At 61.0% G+C, this 22686-nt stretch overlaps 1 protein-coding gene across 2 annotated transcripts; it reads right to left on the bottom strand.

The window, feature by feature from the left end:
* Positions 1-601: 601 nt before the first annotated feature.
* TNFAIP8L1 (TNF alpha induced protein 8 like 1) lies at positions 602-8225 on the bottom strand. Of its 2 annotated transcripts, none has more exons than XM_080382580.1 (2): positions 8090-8225; positions 602-2066 (listed from the first exon to the last, which is right to left on the bottom strand). In XM_080382580.1, the coding sequence occupies exon 2, from the start codon at positions 2062-2064 to the stop codon at positions 1504-1506; it is 561 nt and encodes a 186-aa protein (XP_080238706.1). In that variant the 5' UTR covers positions 2065-2066; positions 8090-8225; the 3' UTR covers positions 602-1503. The 2 variants fall into 2 exon arrangements, with proteins under 2 accessions (XP_080238706.1, XP_080238707.1); XM_080382581.1 differs by lacking the exon at positions 8090-8225 and adding an exon at positions 4342-5088.
* Between the last annotated feature and the right edge of the window lie 14461 nt (positions 8226-22686).

Here is a 22686-nt window from a genome sequence, read left to right as displayed (position 1 = left end):
AAGGGAGCAGCGAACGGGAGCCACGGAGCCGCTCTCTGCCCATGAGCGTTGGCAGCCTCCCATGCCTGGAGACATCCCATGGAACGGGAGGCACAAGAAGGTCGTGGAGATAAGGCTGGCTGAGATTGTGTGGTGTCTTGTATGCTAAAAGGGCAATTTTCAGCTTTCAAAGCTGAGATCGGTGTGCTGGAAGCGGGCCACAGCTGGTGTGCCCATGCTCTGCGAGCACAGCGCTTGTACAACCCGTCCACGTTGGATCCTGCAGAGGTGCCCGTTGCTGTCTGCTGTCAGGGTCACGCTTTTTTAGCTCCCACTGTGCAGCGAGGGGACAGGGGGATGCAGAGGGGCATGTGTGGGGCTCTGCACAGGAGCAGGGTTTGCTCCCCACTGGGATCCCAGACCTTTGCCATCGGTCTGTGCTGGGTTCTGCACCGTGTTTGCACCACCGGTTCAGTGCTGGCTGTGCAAAGCCGGGGCAGCCCAGCCAGCAGCAACCCCAGGCTGGAGAGAGACGTCACCCTTTAAAAGACAAACGCAGCCGCCCCCAGTGCTCATTTTGTCATTGTCAACCACCCCTCTAACAACCGCACGGAGAACCCAGGCCAGACAGGTGAGTTTATTTAAATAACTCATCAGGGCTACAGAGTTTGCTAAAAAATAACAACCATATCTCAGTCAAGGACACGTAAAATGTATGAAATCCTAGGGAGAACTTCAGGCAACCACCAAGGAAGGCGTCGGAGCCGTGACGGCGGTGCCATCGTGGGAGGCTGCTGGGGGAGTTGGGTCTGGGATGAAGGGCTGTACTGGGATACAGGGAAGGAGCAGATCCCTCCAGCTGCCTCCCTGCCCTGAGGGACAGCTGTGTCCCTGTGTCCACCTGGGCAAGGTGGGATTCTTCTGGTCTCAAGGACTTGTCTTTTAGGAGGCCAAAGCTCATGCTCGCCTGCCAGGTGCAGAAGCTCCTTCCCACCCTGGGCAGCACAAGGTCTGGACCATGATTTGCTCCCAGCGTGCCATGGAGCTGCTGAAAGCAAACCATGGGGCTCCAGAACCCTCCGGTTACAGGGTCTCACAACCATTCAGCCAAGCAACCACCCCCCAGCTCAGAGATACCTTAGAGGTGTTACACTCCGCGCGTCTTTGGTTTGGTTTTCCCCCAGGAGGGTTACGATAAAAGTTCAAGGTGAGGAGTCCAGTTCCTCAGACTCTGAGCTAAGAGCACTTGGTGGGCAAAGGGAATCAGACTGTACAGCAGGAGCCCAAAGCCCAGGGTCCCCTGGGAAGGACTCAGCCCAGCACCGCGAGGGGTTTGCAGACCCTGGGCAAGGGTTGGACAAAGATAAGAGGTTCAGTCTTTTGTCAAAAGGAGGAGAAAATGAGTTAGCGCTACCAAGGAGAAGAGGACGTCAAGCCTGGTGATGGTCAAGAGGTGTACATCCTGTCTTCAGCCCCACAGGAGGCAGAGTCCGGCAGCGCTGCCAATGGGGCATCTTGGCCAACTCATATGTTGTCCTCCTCCAGCATCTTGTTAACCCCTTCGCAGATCCTCTTCAGGTGGGTGCGGTAGGGCTCGGACGGCCCGTAGAGAGCCGAGAGAAACTCATAGTCCGCAAAGTGATTGAAGACGTGGTTGATGCGGGAGTGAGATTTGGCCGTCAGGTGGCCATTAACAGCCTGGTGCAGCAGGTCCCGGCACTCTGTCAGGACACCTGACATGACCCTGCGGTCGAAGGTGAAGTCTATCTGGTGGAAGCTGACGGCTGTCATGGCCAAGGTATGTACCTTCTTGCGAAAACGCTCCATCACCAGCAGCTCCTCGGGGCTGAACTGCCCGTTGCGGTAGAGCACGCCCAACTTCATGACAATCTTGATGAGGTTTTTTATGATCTTCTGAGCCTCTTTGCGGTTGTGGGTGTACTCCTTGGTGGCCCGGTAGAGCTCATCCAAGATCTCGCTGCTAGTGTCATCAATGAAGACGTTGGCTATGGTCTTGGTGGCCATCTTGCTCAAGAGCTTCTTCTGGGCCTGCAGGGCCAGGTTCTTGGTGCTGAAGGTGTCCATCTCTGCAGGGGGAAAAGGCGCACACACACAGTTCAGCCCCTGCCCTGGATCAGTCTCCACCTCCTCTCCTTCCCATGCAGTCTTTTGGGAGGAGGAGGAACAACATCTCTGGCCAACAGCAAGACCAAGAGGAGCTCCTGGGTGCCAGGGCAGGTGAGAGCTGAGCTCACACCCCAGGTTTTGCTGGTGGGATGAGTTACAGAGTGTTCCCCCCTTCCTTCCCCCAAACTCTGGGGAGAAGCAATGGGCAGCATCGGGGTGAGTGAGGTGTCCCTACCTGAGCATCACCCACGCCCCTCCATCCCCATCTCCCTCCTGCGACCGGCACCGCCCTCCTCCCGGTGCAGGAAGGACTCTTGCTCCACCATTTCAATACTTTTTTTCTTCCCTAAAACCTGACTCATTTCCTGCAGGGTGAGCTCAGGACAACCCAGGTGACAGCTGAGTCACCCACCGCAGCCAGCAGGGCCACGTGCTGGCTGTGGTGCTCGCCGAGGCTGGGGCGGCACGGCCAGTTTGCAGCACCCCACCAACGTGTGCCGAAGCCCTTTTCCCGAGCACTGCCCACCCTGGTACACCCGCACTGGCAGAGCTTGGACTTGTCCTGCTGCGTCTTGGCTTCCTCCAAAGCCGATACAAGCATCACACAGAGCTGAATAATTCTGCAAGCCAGAAACCTCACCCCTCGCTCACCTACATCCCAGCTCCCCGCATCCCAGTGGGACCAAATCAATCACCTTGGGCAGATTACAGCTTTAAAAACTGCTGTGAATGAGTAAAACGCCACCAACCCTGGAGATGCATCTTGCCCCGGGAAATCACGGAGCTACAAATCACGGGGAGGTGAGAACAGCATGATAACAACCGGCTCCCGTGCCAGGATGGATGGGGAGAGATGGGGGCTGCTTATGCAAGAGCCTGCATGTGGCATGGTCAGCCTGGTAAAGCGAGAGCAGGGAAGGGATGGGATCACGCTATAAATACCTCACCAGGGAGGGGAGAAGAGCTATTTAGGCTAAAGGATGCTGATGGTGTGAGGATGGATGGGGATAAATTAGCTGTAGCTATGGAGAGTCTCTCGTGTGCAGCCCCGCTGGCTATTCTAGCACAAAACCGTGTCTGTGCCCATCACGGGTCACCCTGCGGACCCCCTGGCCAAGCGGCCACCCCAGCCCGGACCCCTTCCTGGGATCCTCCATCCTGCTTCTGCCACCACAGAGCATACACTGGGCTCTCGGGAGCAAACCCCGGCTTCCCGTGGGGCTCCCGCTGTGGCCAAGGCTCCGTCTCACTGCAGCTCGTGCAAGAGCAATGGTGCAAGGGTGATGGTGCAAGGGCAACAGTGCAAGCGTGACAGTGCAACCTTCCCAGGCATCTTCCACCCGCCGGCTCCCCGAGCCCGAGGGCGGCTGAGGCTCTGCGAGGGCGTGAATTAAGCGAGCAGTAACAGAGCCGCAGTCACTGGTGCCATGCGAGTTGCTGCATGCAGGGTTATTTACAGCCCTTAGGAAAAACACAGAGGTTTGTAAGTATTTCCTTCGATGTGAAAACATTGATTTTTGCCAGCGTGAGCTTCGAGCTGAAGCTCCCGCGCTTAATAAGACAGAAATGACAAAGCAGAGGCTGCTCGCACAGAGCCACCGGCAGCTCCCAGGCGGGTCAGGCTCATTTAACGCCGACAGCCCCGCGATGCTGCCGGAGCCGAGCCTGGAGGGACGGGCAGGATGGGCAGAGGCAGCCGGCTCCATCTTCTCTCCTTTGGCTGTGAGAGGGACTCGCTCTGCCCATGGCGGGCAGCCCCTTTCAGAAGGAGAGGTGCCGGCACCCTGGAAGACCCCTCCCTCGCGTCCCACGGCAGCGGTGGGGTGCCCTGGGCTCCCTGCCGGGAGCGGTGCCTGGATAAATAGGAATTCCCACACCTGAGCTCTCTGTTGGGTGACCGCAGCCATAAAGCGAGTGCAAACTCCACCTACGGAGCCCATAAAAAATAGGAAGCGCCGGCTCTTGCGAGCTGCCCCGCACACCCACGGCTCCCAGTTAGCAACTGTAATAACAGATGAATCCTCTGCTCCCGGCACTGAGTAACACCTGGCTGCCCTGCAGCCCTCTCCTGCCAGGGACCTGGGAGATGAGCATCACTCGTGGGGGGAAACTGAGGCACAAAGTGGCATAAGGGGGTCTTTCCTGGACCCCTAAAGCACGACCTGCTCCTTCTGCAGCACCCATGAGCCACGTTGCAGTTCGCTTGCTGCAAACCCCCAGGAGACCCAAGCTCACCTCCCTGCACGTTTGCTCCCGCTCAGCACCAGGCCGGTTAACCCGGCATGCTCCGCACCACGCTCTGTCCCACCAGGACTTGCTGACTCAGCACCGACCGGGAGATTTCACTGGAATAAGCCGTTTTCCTGCCGGGAAGGGCCCCGCAACCCCATTGTTCGCTGGGGGGGTGCTATCTGCGCACGGAAGACGCAAGCCTTGCCTCGACGAGCAAACTCGAGACTGAAATAAACCGCTCCGTTTCCTTCCTGTCGCTGAAGTTTCCAGCCCTGCTCAGGGCCTGGTTTTTCCCCCCACCCCCTTCTTTTTAATGAAAACGCCCTCAAAACTCAGCTTCTTCTACCGAAACAGAGCAGCCGGGCGTTGCTTTCACCAAGTCCCTTCCTGCTGCGGAAGAGCGCAGCAGGGCTGTGGTCCCAGCGGTGGCACTGGGGACAGTCACAGCCCTTCTTTGGGGGGTTTCCACCCATTTTTCAGGTTTCAGGTGAGCGGGTTGGAGCTCTGAGCAGTGCTGTGAGGGCTCAGCCAAAGGCTGGGACATGTGCATGCCCTGCATGAGGTGGGATGCGGTGACACAGCCGAGGTCCCTGCCACGGGCTCCCCTGGGGACAGATGTGCCAGCGCCAGGGCACAGTGACATCCCAGCCACAAGGCAGGGGAGCCGAGGGCCAAATCCAGCGCTGGCAGGGGACAGGCAGCCCGGCCAGCACCTCTGCTGGCAGGTTTGGCGTTGCTCCCTGCCAGGCCGACACCCACGAGCATCTTATCCAAGACCTGGCTGCAACCTCAGCCCCCATCCCACGGGGACCCCCCATCAACCATCTCCTGCACCCTTGTGGGCGCAACTGAGAGCAGAGTCTGGCCCTCTCGTTAAAAAAGCATCAATTAAAGCTCCTGTCTGCAGGGGGGAACACGAGACCCTGTCACCCTGCCAGCACCTGGGGCCGGTGGCACTGCCACATGCCGTGGCAGAGCTGCCAGCTGGCAGCTCCTATCTGGCGGAGGGGCCGCATCCAGCAGCGGTGCTGGCCCACGGTTATTTCTACCTGCCCCAAAGATCCCTCACCCCCGACTGCCCCAGCGACCCGGTACCCACCAGCGGCTCCATGTGCTCTCGTGCCCCCCAGCTCCCTGGGCTGAATATTTCATGCAAGAAAGCAAAAGCACTTAAATAATTTATGGGGCAGCACGGAGCAAGCCCGTGGCGCAAGGGGAGGGCTCCGCCAAGCTCCAGCTGAGTGCAGAGCCACCTCCACCTCCTTTCTCCTCCTCCTCGCCAGGGCCGTATGAATTTGTAGCTGTCTTGCTACAAGTTTGCTCCCACGCAGAAGCATCGTTTCCCCAGCCGGGGTGAACCTTTTAACGTGGCGATCTCCCCAGTCTTCCCTTCATCCTGTGTCCCGTTTCCCCCCCACACTCTCGGAAACACCCCTGCTCTTCATCCCAGCACCCCCAGTGCCCCCCAACCCTCAGCCAGACCCTGCGGGGGCGGATGGGATCCCGTTGCTCTGCCCTCCATCCCGCGGCATCGCTTCCCACCAGCTCCCCGTGCCTCGAACCCTTATTAATTAATTAAACCCTGCTGCTGTGCTGGATTACAGGAGACGGGTCGGAGCGCCGGCAGGGCAAGGGGCTGTAACCAGAGAGCCCGACTACTGTCACCAGTCACCAGCCCGTGTCCCCCACCAGCTGTGACCCCTGCAGCTTCCAGACCCCATTTTACCAGCGCTGAGGTGCTAGAGGAGGAGGAGGACAGACGCCTGCCACCTTGTGCAACCCTCACACGTTGCCATGGGTGCAAACAGCACCCAGAGCCGCCGGGGCTGGCGCGTGTGTGCCAAGCGGGGTGAGGCCAGGGAGGAAGCCACTGAATAAACACCTCGCCTGAGGAAAAACTAATTTCTTGGCAAAAACCCACGGCCACCATGGCTCCTCGAGGCTGCGAGGCTGGAGCAAGGAGCGGGGATGCTGTGGGGAGCGCTGGCATCGCCGCAGCCAGGCACTGCTGAGTGGTTGCATCTTGCTCCGCTCACACCCAGTGTTTGGGCCAGCGGTGCTGCCAAGTGCTCAGCCATGTCCCCATCATTGTCCCCACCATCTCTGGGATCTGCACTCTCCTATCCCATAATCTCCTTCCTGTAGGTGCCTGTGCCGGACACCTGCAGGAAGGAGCAGAAGCTTTTTGGTTTTTCCTTTGCACCAAATCCAGTGTGCACCAATGCCTGGGAGCGCCGATCCGCCCCAGCAACTCCAACGTGCCTGTGCAAGGAGACGGGCAGCCCATCCGAGGGGGCTCCGGCGATGCCAGCCCCGGGCGTGGGTGGTAAATCCCGCCGGCGCTTCCCGTCTGACGGCACCGCATGGGAACAGGATCCTGGCACATGGAGGGGTGCTGACCTCCCCCCGGTGCAACCCTAGGGTGCTGCCTGGTGCTGATTTGAGACGGGGGAGCTGAGCCGGTGCTGTATCAAGGGATCCCCTGGGATTACCCTGCCCGGTGGGGAGGCAGCTGCTGCAGGGAGAGAGGAGGAGGAAGGGGGGGTTATTTTATGGAGAGGAGGAGGAGAAGGAGGAAGCGGGGGGTGTTTTGGAGCATCTGTCTCGCCTTCCATTTCCTCCTTTTCTTTATCGAGCTGCTCTCTCCGGCAGCAACTTCCTTTCTCCTTCGCTCAGAGCAGAAGAGGCTCAGGAGACTCATGGGGAAGTGGAAAATGGGGGGTGGTGGGGGGGTGTGGAACAGGCCAAACTGCCATCCGTCTGCGGAGGGGGCCTCGGTGCATCACATGCTTCCTGCCCCGGGACCAGTGAGGACAAAGCTGCTCCAGGAGGGAAGAAAAGCTCTACGGGACAATTTGGATCCAATGCTGGGCTTGGGTTGGCCAAAAATATTTATGGTCCAAACCCTTCCCCGTTCCAGAGCTGATAAAGCCTTGGGTGGTGGGAGGTGGGAAGTTTTACACCCAACTCTGTTCCTCCAGGCGGGATCTGGCCTTGGCAAAGGGGTTCATCTCTCCGGGAATGGAGGAATTTCATCCTCCCGAGCGCAGGGGCCGGGCAGTGGCGGGTGCAGAGGAAGGATGGGGCACGCGGAGCCCAGTGCTGCCATGGGGCATCACCGCTGCCCGCACGTGGGCTCCACAACGACCCCATGGCAGGGGGGCTCCGGCACCTTCTCTGGGCTCCCGTTAGCTGTCGCCCACCGAGCTCCCGTTACCCGTCACCCACCGGAGCTGACGGTGGTTCAAGCCCCCCCCAGATTTCTCACCAGTTTCACAGCTGATCACCCCTTCCCCGTGTTTTACCCACCCGGGGAAACTGAGGCACGGCCAGGGGCTCCCGGGAACAGCCCCGGGCTCTGCCCACCCAGCAGCTCCGGCCCCTCGGTTCGCCCCCCCGGGGCTCCCTGGGGGCCGCGCTTCCCCGCAGGATAGGGAGGGGGCGGCGGTGCCCGGTGACACCGGGGGTGGAGGGGGCCCGGCCGGTGCCCGGTGACACCGGAGAGGGGGGGCCCGGCCGGGGCCCGGTGACACCGGGGTTGGAGGGGGCCCGGCCGGTGCCCCGAGGGGGTACGCCCGCCTCCCGGGACGAGAGGCTTCGCCCCGCTGCCGCTCCCGGAGCGGGAAGCATGAACGGGGCCGGGACCGAGAGTCCCCGCCCCCAGGGGCCGGGGGACCGGGGAGAACCGGGAGGAGCCCGGGGGGGCCCGATCCGGGCAGCGCTGCACCGGCAGAGCCCGGACGGCCCTTACCTGCTGCCTGCCTCCGGGGAGCGCGGCGCCGGGACCGGGGCTGCTCCGGTGCCCGCGGCGGGACGGGGCAGAACGGGGACGGGACGGGGCAGGGTTCGCCTCTCCCTGTCCGGGCACGGCGGTGCCCCCGCAGCCGGTGCCCGGCGGGTCCGGGCCTCCCGCCCGCGGCTGCTGCGAAGTCCCGAGCGGGGCCGGGCGCGGCAGCGGCGGGGGCGGGGCCAACGGGCGGCGCCAGCCAATGGCAGCGCGGGGCTTGCTACGAAGCAGCCAATGGCAGCGCGCGGCAGGGGGTCCCCCGGGGGCGGGGGCGGGACGGCGGTGCCGCCGGGGGGTCCCGGCTGCGTGGGCCGGTGCCGTGAGCGCGGCGTGGGGCAGGGGCGGCCGTGCCGTGACGGGGTCTCCCTCGGGCCTGGGCGGGCCCGGGGGGGTGACGGGGACCCGGGGGGTGAGTGGTCACGCAGGGTGAGAAGGTCACGCGTGGAAACGGCGTGGGATGCTGGCCGGGCGCCGGGGCGCTTTTGAGCACGAGCTGCGGAGGGCTCCGGTAGACCGGGCTGAGCGTGGACACCACCGGGGTGGAGGGGCGGGGGAAGTGTTCTTGCAAAGTCCTCCCTCGCCCACGCGTGGGGGATGCGCCACGGAGATGTGGCACCTGTGGGAAGAGGGACACGGTGTGGGGGTCCAGTGCCGGTGTCCCTCTCCACCCAGCTCCCACCCTTCGCCGGCAGCAGCATGGGGCCTGGCATGGCACTCGGGCCTGGGGTGCAGGCAGCTGCTGTGAGGGGGTCCCCAAACCCCCAACACCCCCCCCCAACCCCATCCCACCCACCACCGCCGGCACAGACCGGGGACCATCCTCTCCGCTGCTTGGCCGGGGCAGCATGGGTGGGGGGTGTTGGCAGACCCACCGTGGGTGCAGGGCTGGTTCCCCACCAGGAGGTTATGGGGACCCCCCCAGCTGGGCAGCCCAGCCCCTCTGAGCCCTCTGGAGCAGTTCTTAGGCTGGGGTCCAGCAGCTGTTTGGGGGGGGTGGGGTGGCCATCAGCTTGTCCCTGTTCTGGGGACCCCCCAAGCCCCAGAGTCCCCCCAGGCCATGCTGGCGTAGGCACTGGGGTTGTCAGAGCATCCTCATCCTTCTCCTGCTACGGTGGGAAGGAGCCCCTGAGCAGGATCCTCATTCCGAAAGGTGGCATTAAACACATTAAAGGGGGATTTAGAGCGGATTAAAAGCTGGATTAACCGGAGCCTTGACTTGAATCTTGGTCTCATGCAGCGGCTGGGAAGTGAACCGCAGCCCCCTCCAGCCCTGCCATCCCCCCACCCCACAGGGGTGCCCGACACCCCACTGCTGCTGCCCCTGAGGATTTGCCCCCAGCCCCACGTTGTTCCGAGCAGCCGGAGCAGCTGTTGCCGCCTCCCGAACAGTTGCAGCATCAACCTGCCCGGCATAAATCACCCTCCCGGGCTCATCTGTTCCCGGTGGCCACTTGCAGTGATGGGAAACAAGCCATTAGCTGGCAACAGCACGGCATGGGCCAGCGGGCTAAGGGGACAGTGACAGATTGAAGGGAAAGGGATGAATGTAGCTGGGGAAGCCCTGGCAGAACATGGTGGCTTCCCATGGGCAAGGGCAGCTTCTGCCCAGCAATGTGTCCCCATCACTGCCCGGCACCATGTCCCCATCACTGACCCATCCTTGTCCCCATCGCTGCCCTGTCCCATGTCCCCATCGCTGCCCCATCCTGTGTCCCCATAACTGCCCTGTCCTGTGTCCCCACTGCTGCCCTGTTCTGCACCCCCATCACTGTCCCATCCCATGTCCCATTGCTGGGGCGTCCCTGCAGCCCCGGCTGCCATGCCCACTCCACTCCGGCCGTTGCTGAAGGTGCTGCAGAGGGTGACTGGCTGGGCTGGGCATGTGGGGTGCACCCTGCTCCCGCCAGTACACCCTCAGTGTGCCCAGCATGCAAAGCCCCTCTTTCCCATCTCCAGCCCCTCCCTGGGAGCATCTCGGGGACAGTCCCCTGCATTGCACACCTCTCCACCACACCACCAGCCCCACAGCGGGACCCCAAACCCTCCTGGGGTCCCAGCAGCGGAGGGTGCTGCTGGGCTGGGGGCTGTGCCAGCAAAACCCCATCCCTGCGGGTGGCACCGGCCACTGCTGGCATGGATGGAGCAGCCATTGCCGATCAGCAGGGGATGAGAGCTGGCGCTGCAGAAAAACAGGGAATAAAAAAGAGAAGAAACAGGATCTGGGCCAGCTCGCGTGCTGCCTCTCTCCCCCCGTTCCTCCTCCCCTCCTTTCAGTGAAATGAAATGGTGCTTTGCAACAGCTCCTCTCCTGCGCGCTGAGCATCGCCCGGTGCTCGGGGAGGTTGCACATCTCATCCCACTCCCTCTCGCACGGCACATCCCACCCCGAAGGCCAGCACACGACCCGTGTCACCAGCCCCCCCTGCTCCCCACATCTGTGCCCTTGGCTGGGTGCAGGGGGGCTCCGCTCCGGGCAAGGGGGGAACATTCTCAGAGAGGCAGCGCTTGAATAATTCACGAGAGCGCAGCAAGAGAAAGAGGAGCTGCTGCCTGCTGGGTCACAGAGGCGTGCTGGGAAGGGCACGGAGCCACACTCTGTCCTCCCCTTTGGCCCCAGTGTCACTTTGTCACATCGCTTCAAGGACCTGTCTCCATCAGCCTCAAGAGCAGATTGCTGGTGGCACAGCCCAGGCTCCAAGGAGACCAGGTCCCCAGGATCTCCCCAGCACCACCAACCTCCTTTGCTGAGCATGGCCAGCCCACGGCTGTGCCAGGGGACAGGGTGTCCCCAGCACCCATGTGGCCCCGGTGGGACGGCACATGCCAGACACCAGCAGCTCCTGGGACAGGGGATGGCATCGCTTCCCATAAAGCCCCTATTGTCACCAGGGCACATGCAGGGTGGGGAAGCACCCTCGGTGGGGGGTGAATCCCACAAGCCCTTCCCGTCACCCACATTTTGCATTCCCATTGCTCCCCTCCCATGCCCTGCGCAGCTGTGTCTCGCCACAATGGCCCCTTCTTGCCGCATTACCGGCACCGACTGCGCTGCCTCAGCCCCTTCCTCAGCACCGACCTACCCTGCTGGCAGCCAAGGTGGAAAAATTCATCCCAGTAAAAAAAAATAATCCGTCCTGGCAGCCACCAGCTCCAGAGGAGAACGGCAAGCAGGGGATGCTCTCCCTAGCACGCACCGGACCACTTATCCTGGAGATGCACTGGGATATTTAGCTGGCGTTGGATGGAAGGACAGGGAGTGCGGAGCTGTCACGTAGGGGTGCTGGCAGCTGTGGGTGCAGCACCCAAAGGGTGGCCGGCAAGCCTGCAGGGCTGTCCTAAAGCCATGGGGACGGGCTGTGGCTGTGGCAGGACCATCCAGCTCCTGCATCCCCGGGGAATACGGGGTGGATGATGCTGGGACAGGGGTGAGGCTCATCCCCGCCTGGCCCAGGGCACCCAGGGTAGAGAAACCACCATGAAATAAGGATCCCTTGGACACACAGATGTGTTTTCTCCCTGCCCTGACCCTGCACCCGGCTCCAGCAGCCTCCAGAGGTGATTTTTCAGGAGGTGCTGGCTCACTTGCTCTCTCCTCGCTCCTCTGGACGCCGCACACAAAGCCAGGGCCCCTCCTGAAAGGCTGCATATCCCACCTGAGGCAGCCAAACCCTCCGGGGATGGAACCAACCCAACAAACTTCATCCAGAAGGAAATAAAAATAGACAGAGCTCGGCACTGCTGCAAGCATCCCGATGGCATCAGGGTCACCAGGACCACCCTGGCAGGACCCAGGCTGGGGTGACGTTAACTTGGGACTGATAATTAAAGGTGTTGCTTCCACGGCAGCCATGGCTGGTCCCTGGGCTCCCACGAGTGCTCACCATCACTAATTACAGCTGTATCCCAGTCCTGCGTTCCTCTCGCAGGGGTCTGGGGCCAGCGGAGCCCCTTGCTGGGCCGGGAGGGTGCAGAGTCCTGGTGGGTCCCCCTGAAGGGCTTGTGCTTTGGTTTGGAAAGATTTAAGGAGCTGCCGCTGTACGGACCAGTTCTGCACGGGGGGCTGCATCCGTGGGGCCAGACCCAGGCAGCGGCAGGGCAGAGTGCAGCCCCCCAGGGAGGGGGTTACATGGGGATGCAGGACCCACTGAGCTGGAAGGACGAGACGAAGGGTGCTTGGTCACAGGGTGGGGGGCATCTTTGGGGTGGTGGGTGCAGCCTGATGGGAGATGAAGGGTGATGAGGCTAAATGCTGATGGGTGTCCCCAGGGGTGGAACAGGACTCAGCCATATGGGTGCACCCCGACATCACCTTGTCACCACGCACTGGGGGAACACCGGGGGATGGTCCCCAACCCAGGGATTTAACCCCGTTTCTCCTGGTGCTCCTTTTTGCTGAGCCCCGCCTCTCCCAGATGCTCTGGGTTTCATGGGTCCCCACAGGGCACAGCCCCAAGCAGGACAGTCCCTGCCAAGGCACCCCTGCCACCCCTCCTGGTGCTCACCCCTCCCCTCCCTGCACATCTGGCCCCCATGCCACAGCTGAAGTGAGTGCCTTGTACCTCTGTTTGTTCACAGTACAGTGGCTGCAAATGCTGAGAGTCGTTAGATAATTAAAACTTGGTCGGAGCTGTCATCAGCGAGTGTCGCTCCTCCAGAGGCTGCCAAGTGCCCCTGTCCTCCCAGGAAGGGCTGAAGGAGGATGCTCTGGGGAGACACCCTGGGAAAGGGGTTCCTGTGATTAGACACCCCCCCCAGCAGGAGGTGAAACACCATTTCCATCTTGGGGACACTGTGCTGCGGCATGTCACCGTGTCACTGCCTCAGTCTATGGCGACCCACTTCTCTAGGCTCCCTAGACCCATGAGGCGCTGTGAGGCTGAGCCCTGGCTGCTTCATTTGGGTCTGGGGGCTGCTAATAGGGCCCCCCGGTGCTGGGCTGAGCTGTGCCATGCCATGCCGAGCGGAGCTGAGGGCCCCAGGCATGCTCTGGCTGTGCTGCCCGGGACAAAAGCAAATGTAGGTTATACACAAAGTGATGTGGCTGCCGCACACGGAGCCCACTCGGCTGCACCTGGGGGGGGCTGGGGCAGGCACCCACCATGACCTCCTGCTGCAATTAGCTAATTGCTTTGTATTCCTGCGTGGGGGATGGGGGAGATGCTATTATTGCTCCCCGCTGCACTCTCCCTCTGCTAAAGCCACCCCGGGGGGACACCATCCCCTCTCTGCCTGTGTCCCGTGCTCCGCTGCCGCGCTGGGGGGATTCTGCTTAATAACCTCAGCAGAGGGAGCACGTTACCCCCCAAAACCTGCTATCCCCAGCCTGGCTGGATGTTCTGTCCATGAGGTCACCTGCTGGAGACGATGCTCTTAGCACCAGGGAGAGATCTGGCTTCTCCCCATCTTTTGGGGGTGCCCTGCTGCACCCCAAGGCTTTGGGATCCTTCATGGCCAAATTCTGCCCAACCCATCGAGTGGGAACTGGCAGGATCCCATTCAGGTGGCATCTGGGGTGAATGTGGGAGGCTGGGACATCATGACAAGCCTGCATGACAACTGACCATCATCAGACAGGGAGGGGTCCTTCTTGGGTCGCCTTGCTGGGCAGAGGGAGCCCCAGTCTTTTGGGTGAGGACAGGGGGGCGTAGGGGCAGGCAAGATGCTGATGACATCAGATGGTGGTAGAGAGGGGTCCGGGCAGGCAGCACAGAGGCTGGTTGGGGTGTGGAGAGGAGGAGAGTGGCCCCATGGAGCCGTGTCCCCAGCCTGTGGCGCCAAAGCCTATCTTCCTGCTGGTGACATGCTAACTGACAATTCTTAATCAAGTGTATTATTAATTAGTAGAAGAAACTGGCTGCTTAATCCTCCCCATCTTTGGCCAGGATTGGAGCCGGTGTTTTATGCTAACAGAGCCTGTTATCACGGCGCAGTCGGTGGCGAGGCCGGGGCTGCCAGGAGAGTGCCACAGCACAGAGCTGTGACCGTGGATTTCATCAGACACAACGTTTGCTGGAGCCTCCTGCGCCCCACGCCTCCGCTGCCCCAGTGGGGTGCCATGCCAGGGCCCGCCAGCCCCCCTACGCTGGCCCAGGGCATCCCGCAGCCGCTGGAAAGGGATGGTTTGCATCCATGCTGCCATCCCTGGGCTTTGGTGACAGCCTTACCTGCCGTGTGCGTTGGCATCCGAAACCTATGGGATTTCACCCCAAAAAACTGGGTGTCACCACGGGATGTGCCCTGGCACGGCGGGATGGGCAGCTGGTGGTTGGGCAGCCATCTGCTGAGTGTGCCCGTGCCATCTGGGCTGTGCAGGTGGAGGTGACATGTGTGTCACCAGTGCCACACGTGTCCCCAGCTGGGGGGGAGTGTTGCACCAGTAGCCGTGCCACAGGGGGTGCAGAGTGCTGGGGACCAGCCCTGAGCAGTGCATCACCCTGACCATGCCCACAGGGATGTGACGCCCCCCAGGAGGGCATCTTCAGCCATATGTCAGCATTGTCCCTGCTGTCCCCAAGACTGGGGGTCCCGGCAGGGCCATCCTGGGGCCACTCACCTGCCAGATTGCGGACAGGCGAGGGGGGGCTGGGGACCAGCTCCTCCATCCCCATTTGAGCTGCCGCCAGAGCTGTCCTCACCACGGCTGCTGCCGTTTGCTGGATCCATCCCGCGTCTCCCTGCCTTGCCTCAGCCATCTGCCGAGATCCCCTTGGCTGGGGGGTGCGGGTCTGCTCCCCAAATCGTACCCACAGTGCCAGCCCCCCAGCATCACCGGGGTCCGCACTCTGAGGGTTTTGTTTGCCATTTGCCATTTTTGAACAGACGATTTAATTTCGGTCCTCATCCCTTCCAGCGCCGGGCTGGCTTACCCGCATGGCTGTCAGAGATTTCCCATCCCTAATTAAAGCTCGGCGCGTGTGGTGGCGGTTCCCTGGGGATGCTTCCTTTGCCTCCCCATTTCCCGTCAAGATCAAGGGGATAAACCAATGTTACCGGGAAAGTTAACGCTGGTGGCAGCTGAGGGAAGCGGTGACAAGCCCTGAGCCGGCAGCAGCCGCAGCTCCGGAGGCGCATCCCCTGCCAGCGTTGCCTTGGCGCCTGGTGGGATGGCAGCAGGGGCTTGTGGCACGAGTTGGGCAGGTCTCAGCCCAGCAGGACCCCCATCCACGGCAGCTTACCGTGGCCTCCCTGGGTACGTGGTGTCACGGGCCAGCGGGGTCCCCTGGCTGGTGTCCCCACGCCCTGAATCTGGCAGGAGGGGAGGTTTTGGGGTGCCACAGTGCATTCCATCAGGGTAGCACCGCTCCCCTCCTGCACCCTGAAATGGCTGAGAGCACCCCTCGGACCCCCGGCGAGGGGCTCCCGGGCTGGCACCTAGCCTGGCGAGCCGGGAGTGTGGAGCTGCCTCCGCGCAGGCAGCCCTGCCTGCACGTGCCAAGCGCCAAACCCCGGGCACCTGCGCTCGCTGCCGGCTGCCAGCCAGCTGCCCCAGTGCCCTGGCACCAGCACCACGGCACCAGCCGGGCTTTGGCGGGGGGAGGCACAGCACCCGAAAAGCCACCCACAGCCCCGCAGGGTTATTTCCCAGGCCTGGCGGGGGGACGCGTGTTGCAGGCAGGGATGCTCCCCGCTGCCTGGCACGGCTGCTGCCTGCTTAATTGCGCTGAAAGCACAACAGATGGCAGAATGGCTTCAAGATGTTCTTTTGCAACATTTTGGTGCTGCTGGGCTTCTTCGCTCGCCTTTCTCCAAAACAGCTCCAAGGAGGAGGTTGGGAAGAGTCCTGGGGGGTGTGGGGGTGTGATGGTGACCCCAGCCGCGGTGGCCAAGCAGGGGGACCCAGTGCAGCCGGGGAATTAAAGGGAATTAAAACATTTGCTGGCCTCACACTGCACGTCTTTCTTCCGGCTGTAATCCCTGGGTGTGCTGCCCTTCCTGCCTGCACCCTCCGTCACCTGCCCGCTGGTCCCAGGGGACAAAAGCCCCTTTGCGGCGGCTGCCATGTGCCCGCAGCAGCTGGCAGCAGCAGCCGGGGCTGGGGGTCACCTCCATCCCAGCGCAGCATGGCCCCAGCCGGGGCTTCTGTGCCATGGGGGGCTGTTAACAGATCTCATGGCTTCTTCCAGCAGGGCAGGGTCCTGGATGCTGCTGACGGCGGGAAGGATCTGGCCCCACTGCCCTCATTGCAGCCAGTTGCAGGTCCCAGCCCCGGTGGTGTCACCACATCTCCGGCTGTGCCACGCTCCCCCACTGCGGCACCAGGGCCCAGCACCCACCGAGCACCCTGGGATGGTGGGTCACCCCCACTCCAAGCCTTGATGGTGCTGGGCCCCATCTTGCGCGGCTGTGCAAGGCCGGCACCCAGCATGGCTGTGCTGCACCGGCACCCAGCACCAACAACTGGCACCCACCCCTGGCACCCAGCACGGCTGTGCTGCACCCACACCAATTACCAGCACCAAACACCAGCACCCAGCCTGGCTGTGCTTCACTGGCATCCAGCACTAGCACCCAGCACCCCACCCTGGCACCTAGCATGGCTGTGCTGTACGAGCACCAGTTGTTACCAGCACCCAGCACCCAGCCTGGCTGTGCTGCACTGGCATCCAGCACCAGCATCCAGCACCAGCACCCATCCCTGGCACCCAGCCCCCAGCACCCAGCCCAGCTGCGCAGCTCCTCCACCTGCCCCCCCATCCCCCCCACCCCGCAGCACACAGGGAAGAGGTGTATTAACACAAGGCTTTGATGAATTATTTATAAGGCAGGTGACCTCATTCATTCAGATTGATTTTCCTCCATGTCACTCCAATTCCAGCGTGCTCCTGGAACTGGCGGGCTTGCAGCACCAGGTACTGTGCCGTGGGGACAGACGAGGATGGCTCCGCTCCCAGGACGAGCCAAAGGCCCTTTGCCAGTGCAAGAATTATTAGTTATTGTTATTATTATTATTGGTGGTGTTATTATTTTTATTTATTTTATTTTATTTTATTATTATCAGCATCAGAATCAACCCTATTAAAACAAAGACTATATAAATGCATTATAATAATAATATAAATACAGAATATATACATGTAAACATACAATTATCAATATTACTACTACTACTAATAATAATAATATTGAAACGTTACCTCCCTCCTGTGCCCCCTAGGACCCCACACACACCTGGGCTGTGCCCACCCTGCCTTGCCCGCTGCAGACAGACCTGTGGCTGCTCAGGCAGGCTCTGGTACAGCCACCAGCAGGTAGGTGGCCCCCGGGCCACCAAGGGCTGTGCTGTCACCTCTGCAGGATGTCCCCAGGCTGGAGGGTGGGAGATGGCAGCCTGGCTGCTCCCCATAACCCACTCTCTTAAGGATGTGAGCTTAAACTCAACCAAATGCTTGAGTTTATTAAATACATATATAAATATGTATACATTAATATATATAGTTGGTGTCCCCAGTGCAGCCGCTGTTGGGACTGCTCTGGCCCTCTCCCCACCCAGCACCTACGGGGAGAAGATGGAGGTCGGGGGCCACATCCTTCCAACCTGGCTCAGGGCTTGCCGGTGCTGGGTTGTAGGATGTGGCAGCAGTGGGCTGGAGCAGTTCCTGCAGACCCTCCCGAGCTACTTGCTGTCTGCCTGAGTGCTCCGTGCCTCAGTTTCCCTCCCGGGTAGGCAGGAGAGGCATCTCCTGGGCAAGCAGGAGGGTGTCTGTGCCTTGCAGGAGGAAGGCTGGAGGAGGGCTCCCCGCCACTGGGACAGCTGTCAGTGGGGACAGGCTGAGGTCAGGGATGTGACAGCCACACGGTGGGGGAGGTGACAGATCCGGGCTGGCAGTATCCCTGGTGCTGCTGGCCTCGTGGCATGGTGCTCCTGCAGGAGAGCATCATCCTTCTGGCCCCTTCATCCTCCCTGCCATCCCCAGCATCCTTCCAGCCGAGCATCCCTTCAGCTGAGCACCCCTCTACCAGAGCATCCCTCCAGCCAAGCATCCCCCTGGCCAAGCACCCCTCTGGCTAAGCATCCCTCCAGCTGAGCATTCCTTCAGCCAAGCATCCCTCTGCCAGAGCATCCCCCCCGGCCAAGCACCCCCCCAGCCAAGCATCCCTCCAGCTGAGCACTCGGCACTGGCTGATGGCTTATTCCCTTAACGAGCCAATAGCCCACATTCCCCTCCACACCAGCGATGTCTAATGAAGCCGGGCCTGCAGTGGATCAGCAGGGTGGCTGCCCATCGCTATTGTCACCTGACAATGGGAAGTGCCTGGTCCCACTCCCTGAGAGCGCCAGTAGCCCAAATATTTGCTTCCCGTCTCCAGGGTGACAGGGTTGCCAGCGCTCACCCACATCCCTCCTTTGATCATTTTCCTCTTGATCTTCAGCACGCCAGTTCCCTGCGCTCCTCTCCATCTCCCTCGCCTTGCGGGGATACGGGAGCTGGTGGCAGCTGCAGCATCCGTGTGTGGGGATGCTGCAGTAGGGATGAAGGCAGGACTGGGGGTGATGGAGGTGAGGGCTGGGGGATGAAAGCAGGGTTGGGAATAATGGAGATGGGGGATGAGGGATGAAGGCAGGGCTGGGGGTGATGAAGATGAGGGCCAGGGGATGAAGGCAGGGCTGGGGTGTGGAGATCTTCCCTCAGAGATGCTGCACAGGGCTCTGTCTGGGGGGTACCTGCATCCTTTGGAAAAGGGGGCAAGTTTCCTTTTGCTGCACCTCACATTTTCCCCCATTTTGGCCCATTTTCACCTTGCCTCACCTATGGAGGCTGCAAAACCGGAGACGGGGCCATGATCCTGCTCCATCAGGGACAGACTGACCAGTTACAGATTCAAGTATCTGATGCAAACCCCATGGCCACGAACACCATCTCCCCACGTACAGGCAGGGCAGTTCAATGGCCACGGATGGGAGGACAGACATCGGTGGGACCACGCTCCCTCCACCATACAGCGGTACAGGGCTTGGCATCATGGCAGACAGTCCAGGGAGGACTGATCCAGCTTCTCCTGCTCCTTCCCCCGCTCCTACGCACCTTTCCTGGAACAGGCTTTTCCCAGCCCAGGGAGCCAAGAGGAGCCACCAGCAGCCCGGGCTTGTTTCCATCCCTCCCAAAACTCACCCGGGTCCAACACTGGCTCTTGGGGCAGAGGATGGAGCCAGGAAATATCACCCCATAAAAAGGGGAATTTTGGAGCCAGATGGGATCAGCTCCAAAATCTCTGGGGAATTGGCAGTGGCAGGGGAGGGACCGACAGCACCGAGTGATTTCTAAGCAGCATTTTTAAAAAACAAAGCGAAATCTTCGCCAGAAAATGTTATTTCAATCACTTCGGCAACCGCAAGTAATTTCCAAGCGGTGCTTTGTGTTCCAAAGTGGACCCAAATGTAAAGGAAATGGGGAAAGAAAAAAGCCTGGCCCAGCTCCCTGCTGCCTCCCAACCCCTGGCGCAGGATGCGGCCAGGTGGGATGAGCAGTGGCCTGAGTTGGGGGAGAGCCACTGGGGTCCTGCATGGCGCTGGGGCTGGTGTTGCAGGGTGGGAGCAGAGCCACTTGGAAAGCCGATGGGAGCTGGGACAGAGCCGCAGTGAGGGCTGTTGGGGTTTGGCAGCTGATGGGGCTGCATCCACACCCCCGTGTTATCCCCCTGATGCAGGACCGCAGTGGGTGCTCAGGGGTGCTACCACCCCTGGTGACAAGCCATCCCCAGTGTCCCCATCCCTGCGCGGGTGGTGTGGGGAGCCATGGCCCCATGGTCACATGACCTTTCCCTTAGAGACCCAATCCCAAACCCTTTTGCTTTGCAATGCCCCACCTCTGTACCCCGAATTCCCCATGGAAAAGGGCAGGATCCAGCCTTCCTTCCTGGGAAAGTTCGGTGGTGGCCTGGCTGTGGGTTCTGGAGGTTGGCTGTGAGGGGAGGTTGTCTCAAGCATCCCCTGCCCAGGAACAACATGGGGCCAGGAGGGATGTCATCATGGACCAGGAGGAATGTCATCATGGGGCCAGGAGGGATGTCATCATGAGGCCAGGGGGGACACGGCTGCAGGACCAGGAGGGATGTTGTTGCACAGGGTCAGGAGGGTTCAGGAGAGACCAGAAGGTACATCATTATGGGACCAGGAGGGAGTAGCAGGGACCAGGAGGGGCCGGAGGGCATCATTGCTCAGGGCCAGGAGACACATTTTTGGGTGGGAACAGGAGGGACATGGCTGGAGGACCAGGACAGATGTCACCGCAGGGCCAGGAGGGACGTGGTTGCAAGATCGGGGAGATGTTGTTGCATGGAGCAGGAGGGACCATCATCAGGGAACTGGAAGGACCAGGGTGGGCATCTTTGCTCAGGGCCAGGAGGAACATTGCTGGACACCCAGGAGGGACATCATCATAGGGCCACGAGGGACCAGGAGAACCTGGAGGGACCATTAGGGACCAGGCTTCAGGACCAGGAGGGATGCTGTCACGAGGGGGTAGAAGACACACCACCAGAGGACCGGAAGACACCAGGAGGGCCATTGTCATGGAGCTGGGTGGAACCACAGGGGACACCATCATTGGGTGGGAGCACCTGAGGACACCACATCCACAGGGGAACGGCAGCGTGGGTGGTGGGAACGGCCGTGGCCGGGCAGCCGGGAGAGATGTGCTCACCCGCACTTTGCTGCATGATGGTGATTAAGTTGCTTCCCTTCGTTATGGTCCCTCAGGGAGTGTTAAACAGCTGCTAATAAAGACGGATGTTTCTGAAGTGGCATCTCCGGAGCCTTTACATCCATTGAATTTCAGGAGAAGCCACGAAGGTGCCCAGAGCCAGTGGCCCGAGCAGCAGCACTGCTGTGCCGGCAGCACCGCGGTGAACACCCCACGCTGGCACTGGCACCTTTGGGGCGAGCTCTCCATCGCAGGGGTGGCAGGCGGGGGATGCTGGCCAAGGGGTTTGGTGGGTTCAGAGGATGCCAAGGGCTGGCTGCGAGGCCGGAGATGCCCTGGGGAGGAGAAGGGTTACCCAAAGGGCTGCGGAAGGGGAAAAGCAACGGGAAGAGAAAGAGAAACCCAGCAGCAACTGCCCATTAAAATTCATGAAACCTGTTAAAAAGCAGAAAGCAGCTCGAGCTCCTGGCTGCTGCTGACAAAGCCGGCGAAGGAGGTGTTGGTGACAGCTCCCTGCGTCTGCAGACTTGGGGTTTAAATCCCCGTTCTCAAGCCAGGGTCGGTCTAGGTGACACGGTAACGAAGGGCGCTTCGTTAGTGCCCACCCACTGCCAGGCAGAGGTGGCAGCTGGAGGTACCAAACCTCCACCTCCAGGCACATCCCTGGACCACAGCCACCCCCTCCCCTCGCAGGGGACCCCCAAACCCTCTCTGCTCCCTGGACAGGGATTTGCATTTTAGAGCTCGGTTATTTTCCCTTCTCCCATATATTTTTAGCCCCCTCCCTGCACACAACCCCCCTCCCAGCTGCCTGCGAACAGGTTTAACAAGCCACAGCACATTTCCCTCACTGTAATTAGCAACGTTTCTGCAGGCAAATGGCAGTCGGGAGTGGAGGTGGCATTTCCTTAATTAAAACAATTAATTAGGGTGGGGTGAGAGGGAAGATAAAACATCTTCCCTATAGAAATGGCTCTCAGAGCAGCCTGTCCCACACAGTGGTACCAGGGCTGTGGTTTCCCCAGGGTGATGATGTCAGGCATGTCCCTGTGGGTGCCCACCCTAGGGTGCTACCCTGACCATTGAGCACCCCAGGGGGCCCCTCGCACCCTGATCTCAGCTTCTTGGCCTGCAAGGACCAGCTACGTGTCCCAAAATATCACTGTCCCTGCACTGGCCAGGCCCTAGCCAGAGCATCCCGGTGATGCCCGCCCGGTTCCTCACCCGAGTATAAATATCCATGTGTTACTTAGCGACTAATTGCACAGAGCGCAACAGTGGGGGGTGCCAGCCCCTAATGAGGATCTGGAATCACAAGCTGCTAATTACCCCTATGCTGAGCTGCTGCTTCGCTCCTGCTGGGGTCTGGCTGTCCAGCCCCACTGCATGGCTCCCACCCGCATCCCTTACGGCATCTTTCGACACTGCCAGCTACAGACCCCTGTGCCAAGGGGTCTGGGGGCAGGTGGGAGGCCAAAGCCAAAGGTCTTCCCATATGGATGCCCTGTCCAAGGGCAGGCACCTTCTGGCACCCACATCCCAGGATGCTCCTGGCTCCACCACAGACCTGGTTGCATCCCCTTGGGTGAACAGTTGCAGCCGGGATGATGTCTGAGGACCAAAGGATGGGGTCCATCCCCACGCGGCCTTGGCCTTGGTGAGTGAGGCAGACAGAGATGGCTTCATGGCTGGGCAGATGCAGGGCAGCATGTTGGCACCCCAGGAGCTTGTCCATGTGTCTGGCTGCGGGATCCACAGCCAGGGAGGTTGCACTGCTCCCGCTGCTGCCCATGGCAGGGTGCTGGGGTGCAGGAGAGGGGGGTGCAGGGGGATGTGAGAGTGCACAGGTGCGAGGGTGCATGTGTGCATGCTCAGGTGCATGCAGAGGGGGGTGAGTGCATGGTGGGTGCATGCACAGAT

This window comes from Falco punctatus (assembly GCF_963210335.1).
Source record: "Falco punctatus genome assembly, chromosome: 4".
Taxonomy (NCBI): Eukaryota; Metazoa; Chordata; class Aves; order Falconiformes; family Falconidae; genus Falco; species Falco punctatus.
This window is presented reverse-complemented; position numbering and strand designations above follow the sequence as displayed.

Coding starts and splice junctions, on each gene's coding strand:
- TNFAIP8L1 (XM_080382580.1), bottom strand. CDS start 2,064: ATGGACACCTTCAGCACCAAGAACCTGGCCCTGCAGGCCCAGAAGAAG.